General features: G+C 42.8%; 1 protein-coding gene across 1 annotated transcript in view; it reads left to right on the top strand.

Moving 5' to 3' along the window:
• The window catches only part of OXSR1 (oxidative stress responsive kinase 1), a 94,219-nt gene that overhangs the window by 17,146 nt on the left and 49,515 nt on the right, over positions 1 to 27,558 (top strand). The window contains exons 2-4 of the mRNA XM_087730974.1: positions 2,552 to 2,664; positions 13,431 to 13,539; positions 24,905 to 25,046. Of these exons, the coding sequence (XP_087587100.1) occupies positions 2,552 to 2,664; positions 13,431 to 13,539; positions 24,905 to 25,046 (364 nt within the window). The remainder of the gene's footprint in view (positions 1 to 2,551; positions 2,665 to 13,430; positions 13,540 to 24,904; positions 25,047 to 27,558) is intronic.

Below are 27,558 nucleotides of genomic sequence, written 5' to 3'. Positions count from 1 at the left end.
CAGATACTCTTGTGTTGATGAGGACCGTGCAGGTAGCTTTAGAGATGGAAATATGCACCTCGAAACTAACAGAAGGGTGAAAAGGGTTGTGTGACAAGGCGGTCCTCTGAGGTGCAGTTGTATATTCCTACAGCGTCTGGCTTGTGTTTTCAGCCTCCGTCTATTACTATGCATCAAGACATCCAAAGAAAAAAAAAATCACAAAACTGGTGCTTTGAATGTGTCAGCAGCAATGTTTCTTTTGGGATCTCGCTCTTTCCAAAGGAATGATACAGGCACAAGTGTTTGTTTTTTGTTCTGACTTCCAAAAGGCTATTGCTGTAGGGAGACCAGCAGTGCTAGGAAATGCAAACTCACTTCTCCTGCCTTTTGTCACCACTTCTATATGCTCTGCTGTCTTTATCTTGAGTCACTTTGTGTGTTTGCACTTTTTTCCCCCCAAAGAAGCAGCAGAAAAATTCAGAGAAGCAGGTACTGGGTGGAGAGGAGCAGGTCACTGCAACCCCGGGTTCCCAGTGGGTGGGAATACCCAGCGCTGGGGCTGCTGCTTTTGTGTTGGAGTCCTGCATCTTGTACCTGCCGGGCAAAGCGACCACAGGGAGTGCATGTGGAGGTTTGTTTTTGAGATGCTTAATGTTGTGTATTTCAGCCCTGCTCCTGGCAGTCCAGCCAGACTTGGCTGTCAAAACCTCCTCCCCTTGCTTTTTCTGAGTGCTTTTTGTTAAATGTCTGCTTCCATGTCTTCCCCATCCTTTGCTCAAGACCCGGCTTATGGCACTCAAATTTTGTTTTCAAAGTCCCTTGTAAATATTCTTGCCCCTATTGCTATCCTCTTCTTCCACCAAGGCTTCTCCTGGTAGCTTTGTTTTGCCCTGTGCTATGAATAGTCTTTGAAAAATAATACGCGTGCAAATAATAAATGGCCTCAGTCTTGAACTTCTTAAAAACCCATTTGCTTTGTGAAATAGTACAGCTTTAGCAATCTTGGCATTTTGTGTTCTGCGCATTGCTGCCTTCTGCCATTAAAATGTAAACTCCTAAGTGCGGGGAATCAGCTGGCAAGCCGATGCTGTTATCCAGGCTATGCTTGCAATGCCATATAAAGTGAAGTGAATCTCTGCTACTACGCTGGAGCAGGTACTGGTTGAAGACGAGAGGAGCAGAGTCTCACAGTTCAGGGTTTTGTAATTTATTTCAGTGTGACTTTGGATGGAGCAGTTTTCCCTGTATCTTTCAGGGTTGGATTTCAAGCTCTTTCCCCTACCTGGCACTTTATTCGAGTGTGACTTGGTGCAACTTGCTGCGAGAAGGCTGTTGATGGCGGTTGTAGGGAGCTTCAGTAGCCTTTGTTTGAAGATGAGATTGAAAGCTTTTGCCCCCAGTTTATCTGAACATACTAGAAAAAAAAAAAGTTTGCAAAAATGTGCTTGTATTGCATAATCTGGAAGTAGTTTTTATAGCATTAAGAACAGGAGAATCTGGTAAAATAGGTGTGTTATTCCAAGATGCAGAATAACTGTTCTTGTCTCCCTTATCAGCCCAAACAGGCTCAAGAGTTTTGCCTGGGATAATGAACAAAATAGCTGTGAGTTTATTTTTAATAGCATTTTGTTAGGTATTGGCAATAGGAAGCTCTTGAGCTATTTTCCACCTATCCTACCCCCTTTTCTATTAATTTGAATTTATTCCTTTCCAGTGAAGTGTGTAAATGCGGGGAACCAAGATGAAGGTAGAAAGTAAAGCAACAAGGTGTCCTGTTGATGAGATGTGAATGTTGCAACTATTTCTGAAGTCCAAGAAATACGGGATTAACATCAACTAGATTTTAAGTCTCACTGTTGCAAACTCCTTTTGATATCAAAGGATATTGCTGAGCAGTTTAAATCTAGAACTCTTATCCCCACTTCTAGCAGTTTGAACAACTGTACCTTAAAATGTGGTATTTTTTCCCTGTTGGAATTTAAACGTTCTCTGGCTGTGGTTTTCAACCCAGACACTGTGGCGGTGTGCTACTACGTGAGAACTGGAGCTGAACAGGCTTGAATGAAGCCTACCTCGTGTCTTTGCATAAAATGAGGAGAGACGAGAACAGCAATTAGTACATAAAAATATTTGAAAAATCCCATTAGTGTTGGTAGCGAGGAGCGTGGCTTGTTTCGACACTTCAGGTGAATGCATCAGGTGAAAAGTCTGTGTGACCTCAGGGGCCTTTCTTTTAAAAGCACACGAGAAGAATCACTCCTCTGTTATAAGTAAGCCAGAGTCTGGATTTTTTTCTTTTTTTTCTGTCTGCAGGGCTTTAATGATCCCTGCAAGGGATCAGAGATCCACTTGTTTTTGTTCGGTTAGCCCAGTACTTCAACGCTGCAGCTGAGCTGGCCCGCTGCGTTGCACAGACGTGGAGTGGGGAGGTCCTGTGGAGTTGCCTTCACCGGCTTTTCCCCTAGCTCTGCTGTCTTTACTGACTGGCACTCGCAATTTTGTTGTCTGACCTCCCTTCCTTTCTGCTGAAGTCCAGTAAGATGTTGCTAACCCTCTTTTTCACCCACAGGGAGTGGAGCGACTGCAGTGGTGCAGGCAGCCTTCTGCATTCCAAAGAAGGAGAAGGTGGCAATTAAACGGATCAATCTTGAGAAGTGTCAGACGAGCATGGATGAACTCCTGGTATGCAATCAAAATTGTCTGGGGAGTTGTATTTCAGTTAGCATAATCTCTGTGTTTGCTAAGTGCCTTAAACAACCTTTCCTGAGGTGATGTGAGGGTGAGGGGACTTGACTGATTTCACTAGAGGCAGTTCAGTTGTCCTGGTTGTGGGACACAGTACTTAAAATGTTAAAAAGATCAGCTGTTGGAGAACTTCAGGCTATTTGTTTAGAGCTAAGCACTTTGTATAATCCCTTTGTTTTGAACAGAGTTAATGTGCAAGTGTGAAGCTCAGCTGTACCCACAAGAACTCTGCAGTTCGAGGGGGATCCAGAGCTACATGCTTCCAGAATCCTTAAAATTGAAGGGAATGGTTTTGCTTTCTTTTCCTTTCCTGAAGTTCTTTACGTTTTTTTTTTTTTTTTCCTCCCTTCAGCTGTAAAGAGAAAAACTGAATGAATTAGCTCTTGTTCCTAATCTCTTTCTGGTACTGATGCCAGCTAAGGGATCACTCTGACATATTGCAGGCTGCCATATGGAAACCACCACTAATTCTGAGTTCAGGACAGGAGGTAGAGCCCTTCGGAGCCGTAGCTCTGTAATTTTCTTCTTCTGTGTGCCTCTTTTCTCAAGATTTTCTCAATGGAAAACAGCTTCTGGGAGGTAGCTGTGGTAACTAAAATTTCCTTTTTCTCATCTGGCTTGTATGTTGATGGGCTTCGTCTTCTCCTTTCCTGCGTGTGTGAGCTGGTGCTTCTGTAGTGCAGCAGCTGTCACAGTCACCTCACATGTGGAAGGTCCCTGGATTTAAGCCAGGCAGAAATAGGCATTCCTGTGGACATTGAGGTGTCTCCACTAAAGGTGAGAAAGCTCTCTTGGGTAAAACTTTCCATAGTAAATATTGGCTGGCAGGGGTTGAGGAAAGGCGGGGAGATGAGGCCTTGTACCACCTTTCCTCCTAAAGCAGCTCTCTAGGATTTTTTTTAATCCTCCCTGTCTGTCTTTCCACTTGCATCTTGACAGCTTCTGTAGTGTTACCTCAGGCACTTGGTTTGGTGACTGCAATTAGAAAGTAGAACAGAGACAGAATTCAGGAGTCTTGGCTAGCTCTACACTTGTATGATCTTCAGCAAGTGACTTGAACCATGGTTCCAGTTTCCATCTAGTGACTAATGCTATTTTTATCATTGTAGGTATCTGCAAATCTGCTCTTGTAAAGAGGAAAGGCTCCATCCAAGCTGTTCCACTTCAGTGCGCCTGTGCAGGGTTGCATGTAGGACTCTTAAGATGACCTGTGTTCAAATCCTCTTATGGCTCACGCTAGTGTAGGAGTTCGACATCTCTTCCCTTTTCACAGTCGGTCTTTTTGTCCTGATGCCATCCCTTGGTACTCTTTTCAAATCTCCTACGTGGCTTGTCCATACTACTATGCCTCAGTTGTATTCCTCACTGTATTGTCATGATGTAGTAATTGAGATTGTTCGTGTTTGAATAATTGCCAATTCCAGCTAAAAGGGTTAGGTTCAGAAAGAGATGCTGCGGAGACTTGGCATGTAATTTTAGACAAGTACTTCTAATTGCATATTTTAAACCTCTGGCTGACCCATTCCTCGCAATGATTTTTCTTGTTACGGGTAGGACTGCAATGAATTGCTGTTGCCAGTTGTCCTAAGCTTCCAATTTTGTGACCAGATCTAGGGAGGGTCCTTCTGTAGGCTTGTGTATAGGCCTGCTGTGAAGGCAAATGTTCATGTCTCAACATCATGTGGCAAATACTGTTGATTAATGTCTGGGATGAAGACACGAAATCGAGGTCTTCCCATACCTGCTGTCAGTAAACAGACTTTTCATGACTTGCCTTGTAGCATTTTATAGACAGCAACACAGGCATTGAATGGCTCCAACTGACAAATTTGGACATGGCCTATAAAAATAACTGCTTTAACAGCGAGACATTAGGCCAGGAGACTGCAAAAATGTAGAGGCAACCTGACGATAAACTGTTCTCCAGCCAAAACTGGTCAATTCCTCGACTGCTTTAAGGTCTTTGTTTTCACTCGGGTGTGGTAGTCTGTGAGTGATTCTCCTTTTCTGTGTACCCCAGAAGGCAGGCTGTTAGCCTGGTCTTTGAAAGAAGCCTCTGTACTGTGTCTTTAGTTGTGCTCCCAAAGTCTGTAGCTCCTCTAGAAAACTCGTATGTGATTTAAGGAGCACGGGTAAGTGATTAATGTCTGATATTTCAGAGGAAAGTGCAAGAATCAACCTCTGGGCAATTTTAGGGGTAATCTCTCTCCAGACAAGGTCTTTTCTGGACCTGTAACAGTTGAGCTTTACTTATCCAGATTTAAGCTGATCTTAAGTAAATATTCTCAAGCTTTTCAGTCTTGTAGTCCCCCTTCATGGCAGTTTCCCTCATCAGTTTAATTACCTTTTTTTGAGCAACTACTTGTTATTGCAGGATTTTTTTTTTTCTTCCAAAAAATGTTCATGTAAGTCCTTACAGATTACAGTGGTTTTAAGGAGCAAGTGCAAAGAGAGAGGAGTATGTTATGCCCCTCCTTGCTTTCTCCTCTCCTGCAGTGCAATTAAAAGCATGAACTTGGGCTTTTATTAGGTCCATTATCCTTCTATTGCGCTGAAGGTATCTGAGCACAATAGTCCGCTTACGGTAAACTTTGATGTGCTGCCTGGGGTCAGGACAACGCTCTTGTGTTACAGCACTGCCCAGTCATCAGGCAGTGGGACAGAAAAAGGAAACGTGCGTCAGATCTTTTTTTGATCTTTTTTTTTTATACAGTGCTTCAGACCCATAGCCTTCTCTATTGAAGCAAGCTTGTTTATTCCCAGAATCTGCCTAAAAAGAGGGTAAAACAGTGTCATGTTGCTTGGGAAAGGGCAGGGAGTTCTGCCATCGATGAGGATGACTTGTTTCTTCTATGACTCTTTCGGTGTCCTTGCTGGTAAGTGGCTGGCGCTTCTGTTTCTTGGGATGGAGGAGTAGAGGAAGGTTAGTTTGGAGTGGGGTTAGGAAACGCACAGCAAGCTTTATCACTAGCTGAATGGATGAGTGGCCCTGAGCTTCCTTTAAACTTCTATAGCAGCAGGTGCCCGGAGGCCAGGGAATGTGGGAGCACCTCCTAGCTTGTGGAGGTGCCATGCTTAGGGTGATTAAGTGATATGACTTGGCTCATTAAACGTATTAGTCTTGATCCTTGTATCTCGACATACAGTTGAGCCATGTGGGTGGTCAGGGATAACCTGCACACTTTGCAAATGGTGCATGACACTTTAGGTGAATGCAATGGATTAATTTATTGCTGCTACAGGGTACAGAAATGTAGGAAGGACCAATTTTGTTGCATTGTGAGCAAACCAAGTCAAGGGCATTCAGCTCTTCAGCAGAAGTGCTAATTGCTGTAAAGAATGTAGACAGACAGGAGTAATGCAGTGCAGAGATGTGGCTCTTTCTAGCCCAGCAACTGAATTAGGTGATGTTAGTCAGGAATTTATTTCAGTGCTTGTTTTTTTCTTTTCTGTATGTTTTTTGAATGCTGCCAGATCTTTTCTAGGTGGTGTGTCGGGTTCAGCTGGGAGGGAAGTACAATATAGTATAATGATTCTTGCTCACCAGTGTGACTGGAAGTGGAGTGTAAGGAGAGATGGTCAAATACAGTGTTGTCTACAATAAGTCCTGGACTTTTTGATTTGTTACTGAAGTTCCGCTTCTTACTCGTCTTGCAACCCACAGTAGTTAACAAACTTCTGCAGCATTTGGTGTGTGTTTGAGCACAGCCTGCTCATGCGATGTTTTTCACAGCTGGATGCTGTTCACTGCTGTGTTTTGCTCTTAACCTCTCCTTTCCTTTGTGGGATGCCGTTTGCATTGCTGCGGTTGCCAGTCCTTGAAACACAGTGGTATAACATGTCCCTCAAAATAACCACGCCTCGAGCTTCTTTCTTGTATAAGTGTTTTCTTCTTTTGCATGGGAGATGTGGTGTTGCTGCTCCTAGGAAGAGACCCCAAGCTCTTCCTAGTCCAGAGACTGACAGGACTGGGCCTGACAGGTCTGCACACAAGAGGAGTGAAGTGAAGGTACTACTCTTCCACTGCTATGGTCAGAGGGCAGTTAAGCAAGCAGAGGGAACAAGTTTAACTGCAATAAAAAGAAATGTCCTTTTGAATTTCATGGAATTAACCTGGGGAGCTTGTTGCCAATAATACGGAGATCAAACATTGTGTGAGATTAAATAAATCAACCTATAGTTGAGAAGGTTAAATTAGATAGGATTTAAAAAAAGGATTATGAACTCCCCTGGTTTAAAGCATAAGCCAACTGTTAACTGCCCAGGCTTAGTCGGAAGTCTTCCCCCTGGGCAGATAATTGTGTAACTGCTTGTTAGAGGGTTTCACACCTTTTTTTGAAGACTTGGACAGGATATTGAACTGGCTTTGATCTGACAGAGCAGTTTCTACAGGTGGATTAACCAGGCTGTAAGGTTGTTGGGAACAAAGCAGCAGACTGCTGTAGAAATAGTACAGATGTTTCATCCATGCCTGTCATCTTATGGGAATCGCCATTATAATTTGATTTCCAGTCCTGAGGACCTTTACAGTTGAGCCAGGGGAAAAAGTGCCCAAGTGCCAGAGAGTCCGACGTATAGTATGTGGCTTCTGCATGGTTATTTGATATGCCATGTTAAGTGTTTCTTGCATGATGGGATTGCAGCTTTACAGAAGACTTAAAGCTAAGCTGGGTACAGCTTGGCTGCATTGTTTCTCAAAGCAGCAACAACAGAAATCTTAATTACACTGCTGGTTGAAGTATTTTTTTGTAAAGTTCAGTATGAACATCAGGATTAATGGTGGGTGAAATCCTGAACATAGAATGTCTTCCTTCACTTGGACTGGATGAGCATGAGGTCGGGCATGTAAATAACTTTGGAGAGTTTGCAACTGACTGTGTGGACTAATCACAAATGTAAGCCATAGTTGAGCTGTAAACACTGGGTATTGATCTGAATAACTGTAAGGGTCAGTGATATGTTAGTTGGCGAAGTGGATGAAGCCGGCTTTGCTTCTACCTGTGAGACGAGTCAGTCACTTGCATATTTGCTTTGTGGCTGAAACCAAGAAAAAATGGGTGTGTATGAATCGCTTCATCATAACAGTTTTAAACATCTGCTTCCTTCAGTACGTTGTCACTAATACTGCAGACCTTGAAAGAAGGAATGATCACTGAATGATGCTGAAGCCTAGACATTGAAATGGGCAGCTGCTGAGTGACTTGCCACAGGGGTGGTTTGTTCCCATCGCCTAAGATTAATTTATGGATGAAGACTTTTTATCCCTTGAAGAATTGTTTCTTTTCCACTGTTGCTCTGGATGGGCTAATCTAAGCCCTTTTTAATTGTGCCAGTCTATCTCCTGTAGCCACATCTTGAGGTAAGGAACTGAACTGGATAATCTGGACATGGAAGTTGGATCATAATCTCTGATTTTGAGCTCCGTGCTCTTTCCCAATCTCCTTCAAAAAATGCCTCTCAAGTTGATTGTGGCAGGGGAACATGGGGTTTTTAATCCCTTAAAGGGAATGAATATTCTCAATTTTACAGCCTTTTAGTTAAAAGAATTTCACTTGGAGCAAAATTTGAAGAATTATGGCTGCCTGTAGGACCAGAGCTCTAAATCCTGCTTTAAAAGGATGAAGAAGAGCTTTAATGCCTTATACCTTGAGATTTCAGCTGAGAGATAAGTTCTTTGCCAGCCATAGCTGGAGCATTGATGTATTCAAGGGGAAGATCACATCTGACCTGCTTTGATTCGCCCCCCAGACGTGCTTTCCTCCTCCAGATCTTTTACGGTCATGATTGCCTTCCAATAGAGTACCAAGTTGACAGCTTTCTGGAGTCCTCTGAAGTTGCAGGTAGCCACATAAAAGCAGACTGCTGCTGTCTTGTATCTCTTGAGTTCATGTCAACATGTAGGAAGTAAAACTAAATAAAGCAGGATTTTCATCCTTGTATTTGAGGGCGAGTGTCTTTGAAACATGCCTCAGGGGCAGATAAACACAAAGAGTAGAAGGTGATGATGTGAACAGAAAATACCGGTAGGAAAGTTCAGTGAGTAGCCTAAGCACAGCCTTACCAGCTTTGTATCTCTGCTCCTGTTAGCTCAAACTTTAGTTCTATGTCAGTGGGCAAATAAACCCACTTCCAAAATAGCAGATCTCCAGAAGTATGTCTGACTTACAGGAGACTAATAGGTTTCTTATGATTCTAAATTATACTTCACAGCAGTTTTATTAGTGTTTCACAAGCCTTGAAGTGCTGCTTTTATTGCGCACAGAAGTACTGAAAACATTTATCAGATCCCTTAATGGGAAACATGGAGGCCTTTATAGCTCATCCCAGTCTATTTGCTTTTGGTATTTGACAGTGCAGATATTTTTAATATCTAGCCCAGGGTGAGCATGTAACCATCTCCAAACCATTGCCTGTGTCTAGACATGTTTTTATCGGTAATTCATTCTCCATAGCTGAGCAGAAGGCAGTGTAATTTATGGATACTGAAATTGGGAATTGGCAGTAAGGCCGTGTTTCACAACTGAAGCCGTCTAGCGTGAGGGGTGTTTGTGCGTAAGCAACTGGATGGAAGAGCTGCTTTCTGTCCACTGGATCTGCCGATGGTTTGAGGGGTCTGTATCGAGTGACCCATGACTGCTGGCAGAGCGGGAATAAAGCAATATTTCCAGCTTAAAACTTGTATTTAGCAGCCCAAATAAATTCTGATGTTTAGCACTGACGTTACTATGGAGGTGTAGGAAGTCGCTGAGATTTTTGTGAGGAATCTTCCAATATAGTTTCGATGCTAGTGAAAATGGGGGGAGCACAGTTGTAACTCGGTTATTTCTTCTTTGTCTAATTTAGGGATAGCAGTCTTGTGAGGGAGGAGGTAGGGAGAGGAAATCTTTCCCTGCTATGACTTTGTCGTGTTTGAAGAGCAGGAAACTCTCTGAAAAACTTTGGAAATAGTATGAAAGCTGCGCTTACTACACACAGAAGGGCTATTTCTGCATTTTATCCACTCCTGCTCCCTTTTTCTGTAAGTACGCTTATGAGCAGAGCTCCTAGTCATCATTGACTGGGATTCCTGCCTTAACTACAGCCCTTCAGCCCTTGCATTTGTACTGCCGTAGCACAGACTGTTATACGTACGACAGAATTGGCTTGGTTTCAATTATGCGAGGAAGCGTTGTAACCGCAAAGCCCACTGTGATTTGCCACGATCGGTTAAAACAACTGCATGCGTTGAGCCTCCAGGATGTCGGTACCCTCTGTGGGGGTGAAGAGGAATGAAGCTTTGATGTAGCTGGGTGAGATTAGCCTAGAAAACTATTGAAAATGGGGTGAGGGTCTGTGGGTGAGAGGGAGAGTCTGCCTGAGTGCTGCTCTTTCTTATTGGTAACGATGTAAAAACACTGGAAATCGTGGGCTGTGATGCAATTAATAATTCAGAGCTGTGCTGCACTGTGTGAGAAATGGTTTAATCAGCCTCTGTTACACATCCACGAGCTGGCGGAGGTGTTTAATTGCATAGATCAGGTTTGTGATTATTTATTTTCCCTCTGTGCACCAAAACATGTGACAGACTTGAGCTATTTTTTTTTATTTAAACAGTGCTTCCCAGCCTGGGGAGCCGACTGCGGTAATGAATGAGAGAGGAAGTTCTTGGAAAATAATAAAATAGTAACTAAGTGTCACAGAATGCCTGCAAAATACTGTAGTACAGAGCTGCTTGAAAGGCAAAGATCTCATCCAGGCCTAAGCTTTTAAGTAAACTTGGTCCAGACTTTGTCTCACTGTCTCCTGAATTCCAGTGGGATATGCTAATATATGTAAAATGTGCAATGGTTGTGTATATTTCTTGTACTACTCTCTTGATCTTCCAGAGAGCTGGTTCAAAATATTTTGAACAGTCTAGCTAAGAAAAGATAAAAACAGCTCCTCTAGATCAGTTCTGGGAATGGTGGATTTGGGGCAGGTCTGGCTGGTGGGATGATTAACCAGGCAGCGTCCTCCTTGCTTCTTTTCACCTGTGTTTCCTCTGGTGCCACTTGTGCCCGTGTGGTTTTTTTAATTGTCAGAGACAGAAGTTAGGCACCTGGATTTGCTTGCATGTTTAAAAGGAGAAAAAAAAAAAATTAATTTAAAGCTTTAGGCTGAACGCTAATTTCAGGCTCAGGGACCAAGATTGTGTCAGGTTTATGGATACCTTAACTAGGGGCTCAGTCCAGTGCTCTGAGCGAGTCCAAAATGATCCTAGGGTAAGCAAATGAGTTCGAAACTGAGTTCAATGAGTTTTGGAAAGGCTGCATGAATCAAAAGTGTTGCACTTACATTTACAGACAGCAGCCCAGCGCTTCCCAACCAGCTGGGTTTTGCTCAAGGAGTGTGACAGAAGGCACAAAGCAGTCACTGAGCCCGACCTGTGTTATCCAGGGCCCCAGCTCCCACCCATCCCCTGGCAGAAATTTGAAGCAGGGGAGCAAAACACGCTGGAGCGTGTCCAGAGGAGGGCAATGAAGTTGGTGAAGGTCTGGAGCGCAAGTCTTATGAGGAGCGGCTGAGGGAGCTGGGGTTGTTCAGCCTGGAGAAGAGGAGGCTGAGAGGAGACCTCATTACTCTCTACAACTGCCTGAAAGGAGGCTGTAGCGAGGTGGGGGTCGGTGTCTTCTCCCAAGTAACAAGCGATGGGATGAGAGGAAATGGCCTCAAGCTGCGCCAGGGCAGGTTTAGGTTGGATATTAGGAAAAACTTCTTCACCGAAAAGGTGGTCAAGCATTGGAAGAGGCTGCCCAGGGAAGTGGTTGAGTCTCCATCCCTGGAGGTATTTAAAGAACGGATAGATACGGTGCTTGAAGACATGGTATAGATGGACTTGGCAGTGATAGGTTAACGGTTGGACTCAATGATCTTAAGGGTCTTTTCCAACATTGATGATTCTATGATTCTATGAAAAAGAACATTTTTGTTGCCAGCTTTGTCTTGTCGAGGGGTTTTCCTGCATTGCAAAGAAACCTGACTAGAAGGCATTAGAAAACTCCAAAGGTGCTGATTTATTTCCTTTTTGAAAAATAGCTTGACACAAGCGAGTGTTTGCAAGGAGGGAAGCTGGAGCTGTCAGAGTAAGCAGAGGATGTTGTTTCAAGCTGTATTTATTTTTACGGAGTGGTTTTTAGTTGAGTATGCTACACCGAGATGAATAGCCTATTCCCTGCTCTTCCAATATCCTTTCCTGTTTAGAAGGATCTTCTTTAATATGCTTATTGGAGTTTCCTGGAAAGTTGGTGCCTTTTCTGGCGAAGCAGAAAGAGGAACCAATTGCATTTGATTCCTCAAATGCACCTACTCCCTGAAAAGCAGTTTTAGAGTGGATAAATCAACATTAGCATGTTTCTTTCTAGCTGTGATTGCCAGCAAAACCCTTGCCAAGGGGGAAGCAATGTGTCTTTACGCTGTGCTCGGTCACAAGCTGAGCTTTGTACACGAGCAGGAGAATACGCTGCATCTGTGGGGCTTCCTAGACATGGGTGAATCCTTCTCGGAGCTTTCTCTTGTACTTTGGTACCGGGGAGGTCTTGTGGTTAGAGGGGGGGAAAGGATCAGGGTGCGAAGGGCCCTTGCTCTCCTCCTTCCCTGTGTCTTTGGGATTATGGTACTCAGCTGAGTCTGTGTCATGGGGAGGGGATTTTCCATTTTTCACATTTGAAAAGTGGCATCCGTTTGTTCAGTGAAGGAATGTCTTCGCTGAGAGCAGAAGTTCAGGATATCAGGGGATGAGCGTCTGGTGTGGATGATGCTGGAGGGAACAAGTTGACAGGTTGGGGGGCTTGGCTGAAGCTACCAGCTTGGCTGAAGCACAAAGGCCCAGCTGGGTGTAGTGCAGGGTGCCAGGCTTGGCTTAATGGATGGCTTTTTTCTACGGGCAGTCAAGAAACTGTGAGGCTTTCTGTCCAAACTGGTGATTTTCTGTCCAAACTGGTGATTTGTGCTTGCATAATGAAACGTCAGTCAATGCTTTCTGTGATGTTGTTCCCCCCATAACCTGGAAAACCTCAACCCTTAAATCATAACCAAATCTAAGAATAAGCATGGTCAAAATTCAATTTAATAACTAGGCATATTTCATATTGTACTCTATGTGTAGTAGCTGATGACTTTCTAATCTCGAACTGATTTCCCTCTTCTTCCAGTATGACAAAAGATATAGCTGTCCTTTGTGCCTTCAACCTGATTGAGCTAAACCGTCTGCTTTCCTGCTGGGAAGAAACATTAGGAATAAGAAGCCCTTTATTCCCAGAGGCAAATATTTTCCTTTCTCATCCAAATGATAGTCTTCAACAGATTAAGCATCTGTTGTCTAATGTCTCACTGGAAGGAGGAGTCAGCATGAACTTCCTAGGTAACAAACTGGTGTGAATTTTCAGAAATATTCTGTTGTAGCTGCATGCAGGTGTTTCAGTTACGACTGCTTTGTTGCCCTTGCCAAGGGCTTTTTGGCCAGCTTTTTCTTCTAGACAGAGAGGAAGAGCACCCCAAGATACCTTTGGGCCCTAGTATGATGCAGGCTGAGTGTTAACAGTATTTCTGGATTTTCTACATTTTGCTTTCAGGTGTCCTTTTTCTTTGTGCCCTCTTTGAACATTCTGTCTTGAGGAAAATAACTTCTGTGCCCAAGGAATAACAGTCACTGGGTCCAACTGCTAATGCTTTATTTTTCTCTACAGAAAGAAATTCAAGCCATGAGTCAGTGCCATCACCCTAACATTGTATCTTACTACACATCGTTCGTGGTGAAAGATGAGCTTTGGCTGGTGATGAAGTTACTTAGTGGAGGTGAGTGGTCCAGCTTCTTTACCCTAAAAGGTACCGTAAAAAGCTGTCTTCCTGTAATACCCTTTCCCTTGTTTGCCTCCTAAGCTTCCCGCTTGTGAATTAAGACATTTGAATAAAAATACTTAACTTCAGCCCATTCAGCTCAGAAATAGCTTCTCATGTTATGTACATCAGTAGTAAGACCTAACTACACAGCTGTGCTGGCTTTTTTCCCCCTCCTATTTTGTATATTTGACAGTATTTCACAGAGTTAGTTTGTATGTGTTTGACTCACTTGAGTGTTTGAAAACTGGAGCATATGACTTAAGATGTTCAGACAAGAAAAACTTAAGTGCAGATGTAGTAGTTGAAACCGCCCTAAACTTCTAGAAAACAAACCTAACTGTCATCTTCTCAAATGATGGATCTGAAATGGTGCTTCTTGGGTCATGTTAACAGAAGTTTCTTCATCTTGCTCTGTAGGCCCAGGATAAGCTTTAGAATGAGAAGTGCGTAACTAACCCCACCGAGCCCAACCATTTCCACTAGCTTTATCGCGAGAATTGCAGCTCCTCTTGCAAGGCTGGTTTCTTGACCTTTTTCTCACTTGCAGCTTGGAGGCCTGCATGGTGCTGATGGCTTGTTGGTCACCAGCCATTCTGTTGATTTTAACTTACTTACATGTTGGCTACCCCCGTGAGGAACTTTTAAATCACCTCTATTTTGGGCAGAGCTACTCCTGTAATGTTAGTGTATGGCCTTAAAAAGGGAGAACACCAGTGTGGGTGCAGCTTGATTTGTATAGTGTCAATCCTCAGAGCTTGGATTACTTTGCCCGCTTGTTCTAGTTGACAAAATAACTGGGAATACTTGGGGCAATTTCAGATTACTGCCTAGTTAACACAGAGCCAGGGAAACATCCCCTTTTGGGATTTATTCTCTCAGGCACTGGAGAAACAACTTGGGGTTTTTTTTGTTTTGTTTAGTTTTGTTTTTTGAGGGAGAGTTTGAAAACTTCTTATCAGTAGTGATTTATTTGATTTCATAATATTTTCTAGGATCCCTGTTTCAGTTACAGTCGAGACAAGAAATAGAATCAAGTTCTGGATGATAACACAGAGGACTTGCTAAATCTTAGGCCTGCCTTTAGGAAGACTTGATTTTCTTGGCATCCTAGTGAAAAGGAATTGAAAGCTAAACATGCACATGCACACACACACATCCACCCACCCCCCGTTTTCCTGCTTTTTAAAAAAACTTCTTGGCTTCTCTGTTCTTGGCTTAATACTGAGGACTGTAAAATACCAGAAGATGATGTGGAAAAATCTGGTTAAACCTGTTGGCTTTTTCCACAAGAGCTCGACAATGACCATAAAACATGTGTCTTTGAAGATCATCTTTAGAGAATTTTAGCAGTTCTCTTGGGGGTGATCAGATTTCATGCTAACTTAAGTCTGTCTTCAAGGGTTTTTAACGTCTCATGTGCTCATGTGTCATTAAGCAATACCCTCTCTTTTCTTGGAGGGACACGTAACAGGTCATTAATGATGGCTGTTTGTGTGTGGAAAAGAATCTCCTGCCAGCTTAGTGCAAGTAGTTTTTCTGTGTGTTTAAAAAGTGTATCTATGGGAAGGTTTCCACAACACAAGGAAATGGTGTTTCAGAGGAAGGAGAGGGAGCAGCAATGTTCTTGGCCTTCTTCGGGAGAGTACACAACCTCTTTGAAGAAAATGCACAGCTGCCGTAGCTAGTATTTTCACAGCGGTTTTCTGTCAGAACCAAGTCGGCTCATCCTTGAATCTCCAAATGTTGTTTCTGTTTCTCCTCATTTTTGTGTTTTTTTGTTTGGGTTTTTTTTTTGTGTAATGCTGGGGAAAAAAAGCAGACTCATTATGGACCATCTTTTCATTATCAAATGTGAAGACCACACTGGAGAATTTCTGGAAAAATAATCGTTGCTTCAGAACCAGCCTTGTGGTGGTGTGAATGATGACCTGCTTGTCGTTTGATATTTACTTTGAATGGGCTCCTACGTTATACAGGCTGATAATTGACCCTTGTGCAGCTCTGGCATTAAGTAGGGTACTTCCAGTAAAGTAGTGCTGTGAAATCTCACTGCTGCTTACTCTGTTGCATATGTTGAAGACTAGGATCATACAATAAAAGATGGATTAGTAGCAGTGTAATCCCACCCTCCCCCCCTGCCAACATTTCCATGATCCAGTGTTAAATTTTCTCACTTAAAGTGAATCATTTGGGGGCTGGGGGAATTGCTAAAATAGACAGAAAGACTTTGTGAATGACCTGTCACTACTTTTTATGCAGGAGGGTACCTTGGGAGGTACTCTTCAGCTGTTTTCACTTTATACTTTTTTCATGGTTGTACTGCAGAAGTCTCGTTTTAGATCTTGTAGTCAAATTCTACAGGACAGTCTTGAGGATGGGAGAAGAAACTTGTGCATTGGAGGTTTCTGACTGAAGAGCTTTTTCATTCACTTTTAATGAGACTATTGCCAGTTGTTTTTAGGCTGGGTGATTTATGTAACAAGAGGCACTTTAAAAACTGCTTCTCATTCCTTACAGCTTACTTCTTATCAGTAATAAAGTGGCTAGTTTTGTGGTCATCTGTCATCCAGTGGGAAGAATAATGATCTGAGTTTCTCAACAGGAAAAACCTTTCGAGCTGTTTTTATAAACCAGAAAGAAAAAAAAAAAAACAAACCAGGGTGCAGCCTAACTCTTCCGTTCCATCTAACTATTCAGAGAGCATGGGCTGAGATTTGTACATCCCAGTAAGCACATATGAAATCTGTTTTGATGTCCGTTCTGTATGTTGATTGTGGCTTTTGTACTTGAGAATTTCTTCTGGGTAAAAGTTCAGAATCTTATTGCTTCTATTCCATCAGTGTCAGTCTATGCTGGCATGTGTTTCCAGGCTGAAACTAGTTTTAATTTCAGCCTACTTACACTGACCTTATTACTTTGATAAACAGCCCACAAGACAGACCAGCCTGTAATGCAAGCCTTGTTTTGTTGTTGTAAGTGCAATTTAATTTATTTTCTGGTTGCAGTCATTTTGTTGAAAGCTTAACCTAGCCGTATATGCAAGTATTTTAGAAATGTCTCTAAGGGAAAATAGACTAAATCCATGAGGCATTATTGTCTGCTAACAGTGCCTTGCTCCTCTGAGCAGCCAGCTGGTGCACGCAAAGGTAGCCTAATTGCCTGACGGGCATTGTTGCTGAAACTGAACTGTTTGTCTCTGCTTTGCAAGTCCTGTGTTGGTGGAAGAAACCGTTTGCCATCTTTGAAAGTCGTCAGCAGCGAGGAGGTAATGTGCTGGTGAGCTGTAGGGGAGTAACACGTAAAACTGCTAATCTGCATCGGAGCCAAGTCAGATAGGCTGGTTGAACTTCTTGCTGAAAGCAGTTTGAACTGGCAGATTTGACACCGAAGCAGATGTAGAGTGTAGTTGTTGCTGATGGCAGAAATGTGGCTGTGATGATACCCAGCTGGTAGTGACAAGAGGTGCTGGTGTGTCCAGTTCCTCTGACGCCCTCTTTCAGACCTGGTGATGTGTGCCTGAGTCAGGTTTGTGAAGTATCTGCTGCTTCTGTTCCCTTCAGTAGAAACTTCAGACCCTTTCCTCCAGTGACAAAACTGGTTTGTAGGGATCTAAGCTTAGCAATGTCAACTTGGCACCCCGGCCTTTTGGTCCGATGTTACTCCAAACTAAACTCCAATGGCTATTTCTAGACAACTGCTGACCTCCTCTTTGCCTCGCTGGCATTCCCTTGTTGTGAATTTTACTCATGCCTTTTTAAAGCCATCTGAAGCCCAGTCCTGCTCTCTAACTCCCGCAGCTTTTTAGTAGGAAGAGGAGCAGCTGTCCTTTTGTTCTTGTGCTTTTTCTGACTGCGACCTGTTTGCTCCTCTAAATTCTCACTGGTTTTAACAAGAGCTCGCATTTCACAGGTGACCCAAGGCCGTAGCTAACTGTACAAAACAGTTGCCTGTATGAAGCAGCTGCCTGTGGTGGCTTGCTACATCACACAACAATTTTTACTGTCCTAGCCTACAGCAGATGAGACCTCCAAAATATTTTTAAACTATGTAAATCCTTTAAATATTAAAACATTTCCAGATAGGGCTCTTGGATCTTCTGCCTTCTTGAAGACTCCTATCTAAATCTGCGAAGGAGCTTAGTATATTGAAATAATTAAACCTTTTATTTTCCAAAAGTTTTTAAGATTATCTAATCAACCTCTTGCTTCAGCCTTTGATCTTGATTATCTGATGAAGTGCTTGGTCAGCAGCTCAGCAAGCCAGACCAAAAGGGAGGTATGGCAAGTCTTAGCTCTCTACCAGGGAGGCAGGACATCTTGCTCTACTTCTGCTGTCTTAATCTCTGACCTGGCCACTCCTAATTCCAGCAGTGAGTTATGATCAAAGCGTAAGCCACAGGTTCTTAGAAAGCCTCGTGTTTATGTTGAATTATTTTGTTAGGAGAAAGCTACACTATTTTGAGTCCATCTGGAGGGGTTTTTAATTTTATTTGTAGAGACATAACTTAATTTCAAACAATTAAGAATGGGATAAGTCAGAGGCAGAAGATGGTAGGGACTGTACGTGATTGCAGAATGTGGAGCTTATATATTGCCACTCCTAGCTATAATAGGAAAAGCATGATAAAGAAAATAGTTTGTCTTCAGATTTTCTCCTATAAATGTCTCAGTCTCAACTGCAATAGGCTGTTTTGCCCCCTTTATTGTATTATCTTGCTTCCTGCCTTAATCTTGTCGTATTTCTTACACATCCAGGCAAGTGCTCTAGAGGGAAGGAGGCAAGAAGTAGACGTTTCCTTAACCCTTCCTCTGTGCTGAGGTGGTTTAACCAGGGTTAGGAAGAAACTTCAAAACCAGAAACCCCAGCAATCTACTTAGATGTCTACAACTTTGTTTTGTATAACTTGTTCTTTCCTTTCCTTTGGTGCTCTTGCTATATCTGTATTTCTTAGCCCCAGAAGTACTGAATCCAAGCAGCTGTTTCTTCTTCTTTCGCATTTTCTTCCTCCGTTTGTCAGAGGCTGACAAGATGCAGATTTAATTCTTGGCTCTGATGACAATCTGGCTCACCGAAACCACTGGCTTCTGCTGAGATGTCTTAAAAGAAGCAGCAATGAATCCAGCCAACTCCCGGTTCTCAAAGATGCAGCATGTTCAGCATCAGTGTCCATCAGGTTTGGGGCAGATCTTGGTTCTCACAAAACTGTTTTGTGATCCCCAGCACTGTTTTCCAGCCTATTTTTGCCAGGCCTCTAAATGGCAAATCAGTGCAGGTACTGTTACCTGCTTTTTGTTGTTGTTGTTGGAAATTTAGTTAGAGTATTAAATTTTCTTGTTCTGCTTGCCAGACAACTTTAAAGGAGGGGTTTTCTTTGCTAACTTATCCTGTATCTTTGTCCTGTCTCAGGTTATAGTATAACACGCAAGGTGTGGTTCCCACAGCGACTAGCTCCGCTGTACATTTCTTTTGCCTCTGGGGCCATGTAAAATTCCAGCTGTAATACTCCTGCGTTTATCTGTAATCTTGTTCTAAACAAGCTTTCCTTTCTGCTCAGGTTTTTATACCCTTCTCCGCTTCAGCCCCATGCACTGAAGCATTAAGCAGCGTGGTTGATGACCGTCACATGGAGACTTTCTTCCTCTCCTGAGGAGGAACATCAGAAGCAGGCTTCCTAAATGCCATTACACGTGCTTGCTGATGTAGGTGAGGTCAAAGAAATACGCTCTGGATTTGGAACAGGAAGCATCTATGTTTGCGGTGACTTGCTGTTGAAAGTGAATCAGTGGAACAATTAGGATTTCTTGCCCCCAGGGTGCGATTACACAAAAGTTTTCTCCAGCAGCTGGTTTAAGCTGGTTTAAGAAGTTCCTGGCTGCTCGGCCTCCACCCTGCCTGGAAAACTGGATTACCAATTACTGGAGTGATCTCATTTACAGTACGGCTTCGTAAGCAGATGCATTGGCACAACAGGGAGGTGGTGAACCATGGAACTCTTTGTAATCTTATTTTGCTGCTGAAGAAAACACTGGAGTAGCACAAAGTACAGGGTGTTGAAGGAGACAGTTTTACTGGGTGCATGTGTGGGGTGCAAGGCAGGACTGCATTTACTTGGTTTCAAGACAGCTCGTTGCAAATGGCCTGCCTGATGTCAATATACAGAAACTGAATACCCCTCTCTTATAAATTCAGGATATTGGCCTGCTCATGGGTTTCTTGTGTCTTCATTGCTCAGATACTGCTGTCATGGGTGGAAATCAAATACTTGCATCTGGAAAGTTGGAACTGGCTCCTGTGGATCGAGTCCGGCCTAATCGGATGTACTCTAGCCATGACGAAATGGGAAAGGCGAACTCTTCTTCACTCCTGGGGAGCAGTGGAGGGAGCAATGGGATGTCTGTTCTGTTTGTGCAGCCGGACAGACATTAGTCTGTCTGTTGCAGAGCTAGTATGAGCAATAAGGACTCGAGAAAAAGTTGCTCACTGCATGTTTGTCTTTTGAGCAGCAATAGTTACAGTTTGGGTTTTACCAGGTGAGGGTAAGTCTGCGTACAGCTAGCTCCCGGTGACTTCTGCTGTCAATAGGAGCTATTGCATTAGCAGCTTTCAGAGCAGACTAGGAAACTTGTCAGCTTGAGCTGAAAACTTCTTAATGTTCAATTGCTGTACAATTTGCACTGAGACTGTGCTTTACTAAGCAGACGTAATACAGTTTGCAATTGGCGTCAGAATATACTGAGACAATTAACGATGAACGATAAATAATGCTAAATGCTTTATCAGATTGCACGGTATCTTGTAGGCTTCCTCTTGGTGTGCTGCTCAGTGTATATTTGATGGGCAAGAATTTATTTATAGCTGCATTTTTTCCACATCAATCTCTAAATGTCCTCTCCTTTCTTTTGTCTTCTGTTGGGCTTTGAGATCACTTGCTCATCACCAGACTTCTTATTATCCTTATTAATGACAGCATTATTTATATTTACATTTAGGCTGTAGTTCTGGCTCTTCCCTCTGTCTTGTTTTGTCTTTTCCTGATATGCTTCCCCTTCTGGGCTTGGAAGAGCCTTCCAGTCAGCCTCAGCCAAACTTAATTTCTTTCTCACTTAAGCCTGACCCTCCTGTTCTGTGAGTCTGTAGCTTCTACTTGTGCGTTTCTAAGGAGAAAAATCAGGAACTGCTGTAATCGAACATAGTGCCAGGTATAATACACACCAAAGTATTTCACAGCATTATCTGAAATAGAAGCTATATTCTAGGGAGGAGTCAAAGATTTCTTTAAAAAAAAAAAAGACATCGTTGTGGATATTTTTTTCTTGAAAACGTTGTAACCGTTCTCTAATACAGAGTGGGTGCCTTATTTCCAATGTGAACCTCATCTTCTGGCCACTAGATTATGGGAGATGTTCGTCTTGCAAATTGTTCAATTTCTTTGTGTACATAGAGCACAAATCTATACTGAAACTACCTTTAAGCAGAGATCCAGCTGTGTTCAGGTGTACTCTTAACTTCTGCAGTTACTCTTAAACTAGTTTGGAAGCTGGCTCAGAAACTGGCCGTATCAGGCATCATGCTGGAGTTCTGAAACAGGATGATGGGTTTGTAAAGCAAATGCTCTTGTGTAGATTGGAGCTTGGTTCCAGTTCAGCTGAATTAGTTTCCAGTTAATTTCTAGCAGTTAACGTATTGCTGGATCAGGGACAGGCCGCTTGGTGCAAAACAGTCGGTTTTCCCCTTAGGCTAAGGATGAGGCTCCGACCTACTAATCTCTTGTTCGAGTGTAACGCAGTTAGTGTAAGTGAAAAAATTTGTTTACATCCTAAGGGAGTGGAGGTCTTACCCAAGTAAGTGTGTCACCCGCTTAACTGGGATCCTTGGGAACGACTGCATTTCGGCATCAGCCTGATAAATTCGATGCAGTATCTGCCTTCTAGCAGAAAGCGTTTCCCTCAATAGTGAAATTCCCATGACTTCTGCTTCCAAAGTAGGTTCATGCTTAGCTATGGGTTTCTGTTTGGGGATCTGGGTATTCCGTTGCTCCATGCCAGGCTTCCTGAGCCAGAATGCCAGAAGATTTTGAACCCGGCATGAAGCAGTGTGTGGAAATGCAACTTGGCTTCGTTCTTCGTATCCCGGGGTGTTGTGCTTTACGAAGTTGGAATTGAGTCGGGAGTCAGTACCTACCTCCCAAATTTACTGATCTGTGAGGTGGAAAAATCACAACTTTATTGTGTTGTGGTGCCAGTAGCAAAACGTTTTTCCCTGCACAAACAAAGTGGGGGATGATCCAAGTAACACTTTCTTCAACAGGACAGTGGCTCTTGGGTTGCTTTTCTGCTCTTTCCTGAACTAAGTGTTTTGCTGATAGCCATTTTGCTGTTCTTTCTGTAGAAGACTGGCATGTTCCTCCACGTCTTTGAACATTTCAACGTGAAAGTGTGTTTTTTTTTAAAAAAAATGTGCTTAAAAAGTGGCAGGCTGGACTGGGAGCAGATATAGTATGGGTGTGAATCAGCCCTTTCACAATGAAGGCTGGTTCTGTGCGTGTCCTCTTGTCTGTCTAACCCCCCACCCCCTTTTCTGGGTTAAATACAACCTCTAACTTGGCTAAATACAGGATTTTTTTGACCGAATGAATTTGAGCACCATATGATCTGCCTCCTCATGTTCCCTGAGCCCTTTGCAGGAGAAGGGAAATGTTTTTGAACAAAGTCTGCTAACAGAGTTGTGGGTGGAAAGAGGACAAAACGAGTACGTGAAGAACCACATATTTTCACTGGACTTCTAAAACAAGTGACAGTTTGTTCTCCAGATAAAGGCACATTTGAGAGCAAAAACCTGAACAGTGAAAGTGGAGGGGTTTTTTTGGTGTTTTTTTTCTTAGGTGTCACAAAAATTCCTGTCCAAAATAAGAAGCATCGAGGCTTGTAAGCACGTATTTTTAAAATATGAATACGTGACAGGCTGAATCCCAGGTGAGTCCTCGTAATGCGCAACAGAGGATCCCTTTCTTAGGCACCAGAACCTAAAGGTGAGATTTCGGCGAAGGGGAGCGTACTCTTACACCTGGGGTTTTACAGTTTCCTTCGGTAGAGATAATCTTGCTCCCATTCAGGAAGTCCGACATATGTCAGAACAACCTGAGTTACGGCTGGGTGAAACCTTTGGCTAACTAGTGAAGACCCATGTCAAAACTCGCCGAAGATGAGTGTGTTTCTGTGCTCGGACAGGGTAAAGGAAGGTTGAACACTGAGAATATTCTTGCACAAAATGTTGGGGGGATGTTATGCAACTTCATTTCCGTATTTTTTCTTTTTCTGTGTTTTTTTTTTTTTCTATTTTGTTAGCATTTGCTGTGTTAAGATCGTATCTTCTGCAAATACCTTGGACCAAGCAAAGTTTTTTTGGGAAGAGGAAGCTGGAGGTGCCATTCAGGGCAGCCAGGGAGCAGGTCTAATCGCTTGCTGCTGGCAAAAGGGGTTTCACAAATGTTCTCCCTCCTTTTCCTCTTCCTTGGCTCTGAAACTCATCTGTTCGGAGGTTATGCTCGCTACCAACCAAATGTAGCTTTTTTTCTCCCTGCCTTGGTTTATTTTTTTGTTGGGTTTCGGGGGTGGCTTGGTGTACACCATGAGCGCTGACACTGGTGGGCCAGAGAAGGTGGAAAGTGTGCGGCTGGGCAGAGTGGGGAACAGCGACTCTCCTGGCTGCAGCGAGCCGTTAGATGAACGCGGCACACGCCGTTTCCCACAAACTAAGGGACACTGCGCACCCACGGCATTGTTTCCTGTGCAGTTTGAATTGTGCAAAACAAGCCTTTCCATGTGGTGTTCGATTTCGAACCTTGCAGCCTCGTTGCTTTCATGTGAAAATCCAAAAGTAAAATACTTTGCTAAGCAAAAACCTATCTGCATGATTGTTTTGGCCAAGAAATTCAAATAGGAGAGCTAATAAAATAAGTTTTAAAGGGGGAGAAGTTTTTTGTCAACCCGAACCTTAAGGATGAAAAGAAAAAAACAAAAACCTCCATTGTGTTTTTCCGCTTGCTTCAAGAATTTACAAGGTGGAACTTGTAATTTCCCCAGTGACCAAATTCATGAGAGTAAGTTTCTCAACTTTTACTGTTCTTCAGATACAAAAATGTTTTGATTCTCTTATGGTTTTTTTGGTTGCAAGTTAGGAAGAATGAACTTTCAGCTTTTCTAAACTAGCCGAGTTAGTGCTGAGATGTTCTTTCCCTGTAACCTTACTGTTCAAAGACAACACTGGAGTTTGTGCTTTGCAGTCGTGCCTGCTGTTCTCATTCTTTAAGAACTTCCCACGGCTGCTGACATTGCTTTGTGTCCATAGCTGTAAAAATCCTATTAGCTGACTATCCAGTCATTAAACCATAGAAGCCCAAATTTGAAGGGGCTAAATAGCACAGACCTGGAAAATAGGCTTAGACATCCCGTACTGGAGCAATAAAAATATAGTTCTGAGAAGACTGTCTTCAGTCCAGATGCAAACACAAAGAGTACAGTACCCAACATATCATGAAAACGGGACCTTGCACAAGAGGCGTGTTACTAGTCATTGATTCTGTTTATTCCTGGGTGCAATTCAAAGAGGTGGTTTGCTCTATAAAGTGTGGTTTGTCATGCAAGATGATGTCATTCACACCCTGATTGGGAGAGAGACTAAGCGTGATGTTTCTAGGGAAGGCTCTAAGATGTTCCAGTTTTGTACACAGTGAAGAAGTGACTTATTGTCAGAATTCAGCCTCATTTGTTCTCTATTTAATAATTTCCACTTTTTTCTTTCAGGGTGGTGTCATCCCTTACTGTATTAGTTTTTTCTTGCTAGTCGTCTGCATCGAGTTTATAAGAACTGAAAAAGAGAGTCTAATTTTATCAAGCTTGTTGCCTTCAGCTTGTGAGTCCTGGCAGCCCCCTGCTTTTTCCATTTCCCCCCTCCGGCTTCTCCAGTACTCAGTACTAAAACAGCTGTAGCGTCAGTATCTACTTAAAAACCTTCCAAGAATCCTGTGTATGTACGCTTTACATTTTGGCTTGTTAAATAACTTCTCGGTTACTTGTGAACACAGGGATTTTACTGCCCACTTTGAGGATCTGCACCCCTGTAAGGCTCATGCGTGTGAGGTGTGCATCGTTGCCTCCGCTTTCCTGCAGCAAAGGCTTCAGCGGCTGACTCTGATCCTGACCATCACTGCTTCCCCTGCCAATAAATTCCTTGGACTTGTATATTAAGTGATTATAAAGTACACTTAGCTGTGAATCAATTCTTCTAGTTTAAACTAATGCGTTTAACTCTTTTTCTCTAGGCTCTGTTTTGGATATTATAAAGCACATTGTGGCCAAAGGAGAACACAAGACCGGTGTCCTGGATGAACCCTGTATAGCCACGATCCTTAAGGAGGTGCTGGAGGGGCTGGACTACCTGCATAAAAATGGACAAATCCACAGGTATTTTTCATTTTTCTCATCTTTGTCCCAAAATGCGTGTCGCTGAAACAGAGCAGCTGAGCACATGCAGTCTCATCCTACAACCAGCTGTGAGGGCATGGAAAGAGGAAAATAAAGGTGGGAGCTTAATCAAAACTTGGAATTCAAATGTCTAATAGAGTAGCTGCTGCTTTAGGAAATACTATGACTAGACCAAGTTTGGGTAAACTTTGGGGTATCGAAAGTTCTGATATGGAGAACCTCTTTCCAAATGTCAACATCCAGCTGCAAAGTGTAGTTGTTGGAGCTGGAAAACTTCCCCTGGTTTTGTCCCTTGCAGAGCTACAAATCACCAAGAGCACTGCAAAAGAAGTGTTGGGCAATTTAATAAGGAGCCCTTCAAGCCCTGTTCATAATATTTTTTTTTTTTTTAAGGCTAGCTGCAAGATCAACATAATGAAATTTGAATTTGTGTAATTTCATTAAAAAAAAAAAGATGGAAACAAAATTAGTGGAAAAACTTCTTCTGTAGGCAAAACCCAGTTAACTAATGGCCTGTGATTTGATGGATCACTGAAATGTGTGGGTTTCTGTGCTGCTATGTTGTTTGGGAGGTATTTTTAAATCATGTTTTTCTCTCCCCTGGTGTCAAGGTGTGGTGTAGCTCAGGAAGAGAGGATACTAAGTCAGTATGTTCTGCTGTTAAAAAGAATGAGATTTGCAATCCTAAATATGGGCTGAAAATAGAATATACCGCTTGTGGGTAATATACATCATCCCAGCCACAGGCTGCTGCTGGGAACAACAGCCTCTTCTTTCTTGGGAATTTTGCGAGCTTGACTGTCTTCTGGTACAATGCCATTATAAGCATTGCTGCTGCTGTGCTGGACTAAGTTTCTGTCCTCTTAGGATAGGTGTGTAAGAAGAGGTAACTTTTTGCCAAAATGTTATTTTAATTAGAAAATCCAAGAAGTATTTATTTCATATTTTTGGTCAAACCGAGTGGCTTTTGTAGGTTGTTTTGGGTTAAAAAGAAAGAAATGGTTGGAAACAATTCTGGTGGAATTCTTTTCCCTGAAAGAACTCTCAAATTTCGGTTTCCAGTCTCTATTAAAATTCTGATTTAACAAGAATGGTTGTCTTCTTTGAAGCTGGTTTTGATTTCACAGCTGCTGCTTAACTTTGTTTTTTAGAGATAAGACTTCAGGCAGCTCTGGGAAGTTAAAGTAACAGACCAACTTACTGAGTACATGGTAATCTTTCACCCTTGCCATAAGTAATTTAGGAAACCATGCTCATTTATGACTTGCAGTTGATTTGCTTGACTGATTTTGTTCATCTTCTGGTCTAATGAAATTGAAATATATACGTTAAAGCAGTAGTAACCTGTTAAATTTCAGTTTTTGTGAAGATGTCACATAGTCATTTCTGTATTGAAAGAGAAGTGGCTCTCCGTTTGACTTGCTGTAGTGAAGCAGCAAAACTAGTAATTGTGGTAAAGGTTATAGAGGATATATTCATGTGTGTGTTGGTTTTTTTTTTTTTTTTACTTCACTCAGCAAAAATACAGTGTTCACAGAAAGTTCAAACTGCTTGGACTAAAGAAACTGTGATTCATGTTGAATCATTCGGAAGCAGACCGAACCAAACCTGCTGCAACCATTCTTGTCCTGCTTGTTTGAAGCATTTTGCCCTTATTTAGGGGACTTCAGCAAAGAAATCAAAGCTGTGTCATTGCCGCAGCTTAAGGTTGCCGTTGTGCGTCAGCTACTTTGCATGTCTTGCATCCCTGTATTTTGGGGCTGCTCCAACAATTGCGTGATGTTTTATCAGAAAAAAAGCGTGTGGATTACCTCATTGCATTGGGGCACGGCGGTCCGGGAAATTTGGAGAAGTGGTAATAGTCACGATGCAGAAGGAAGGTTGTGTAGTTTCCCATCTGTGATGCAAAGGATGAGTTTTTAACTGTTGGCAGAAAGCAAGGTTATACACCTTTGAGGGATGAAACATGTCTCCTCAATGGGGTTAATCGTGCTGTCTTGCATTGTATCCAGATGCGCGTACACTGCTGAGAAAAACAGAGTTTAAAGTTGTAGTGCAGATGGGACCTTTCCTCATACGCAGGAATATCGGTATGGTTTTCCCATTTTGCTTAATGCTAGGGGTCATAATATTGGTCATGCCTGATGGGAAAGGCAGGTGGAAATCTTGCAGTCGTGCCAGAGATGCTCTGAGAGGAAGTGTTTAAAATAACTGAACTTTGGTCCCCTGGGTCTGCTTAAAGTATCTTGCTCTAAAGGAAACCGACTGTATCAGTTGATGGCTGAACCGCTGAACATGGTGTCTGCGACGTGGGTGAGCTTCAGGCCAAAACAAGGTCAGCTGTGAAGGGTCAAAACTGAAGGGCTTTGGTTAGACCTGGAAGAACAACCTAAAGCAAGCAGCCATCCAGCCGAGCAAAGACTTCAGCTGGTTACACTAAAGTATCCCAACTGCATTTGTATTACAGCAGAAAACGACTTCACAAAGTTAG

This window comes from Nipponia nippon, unplaced genomic scaffold (genome assembly GCF_047370975.1).
Source record: "Nipponia nippon isolate SJK-2023a ecotype South Korea unplaced genomic scaffold, ASM4737097v1 scaffold_1, whole genome shotgun sequence".
In the NCBI taxonomy this organism is placed as follows: Eukaryota; Metazoa; Chordata; class Aves; order Pelecaniformes; family Threskiornithidae; genus Nipponia; species Nipponia nippon.
This window is presented reverse-complemented; position numbering and strand designations above follow the sequence as displayed.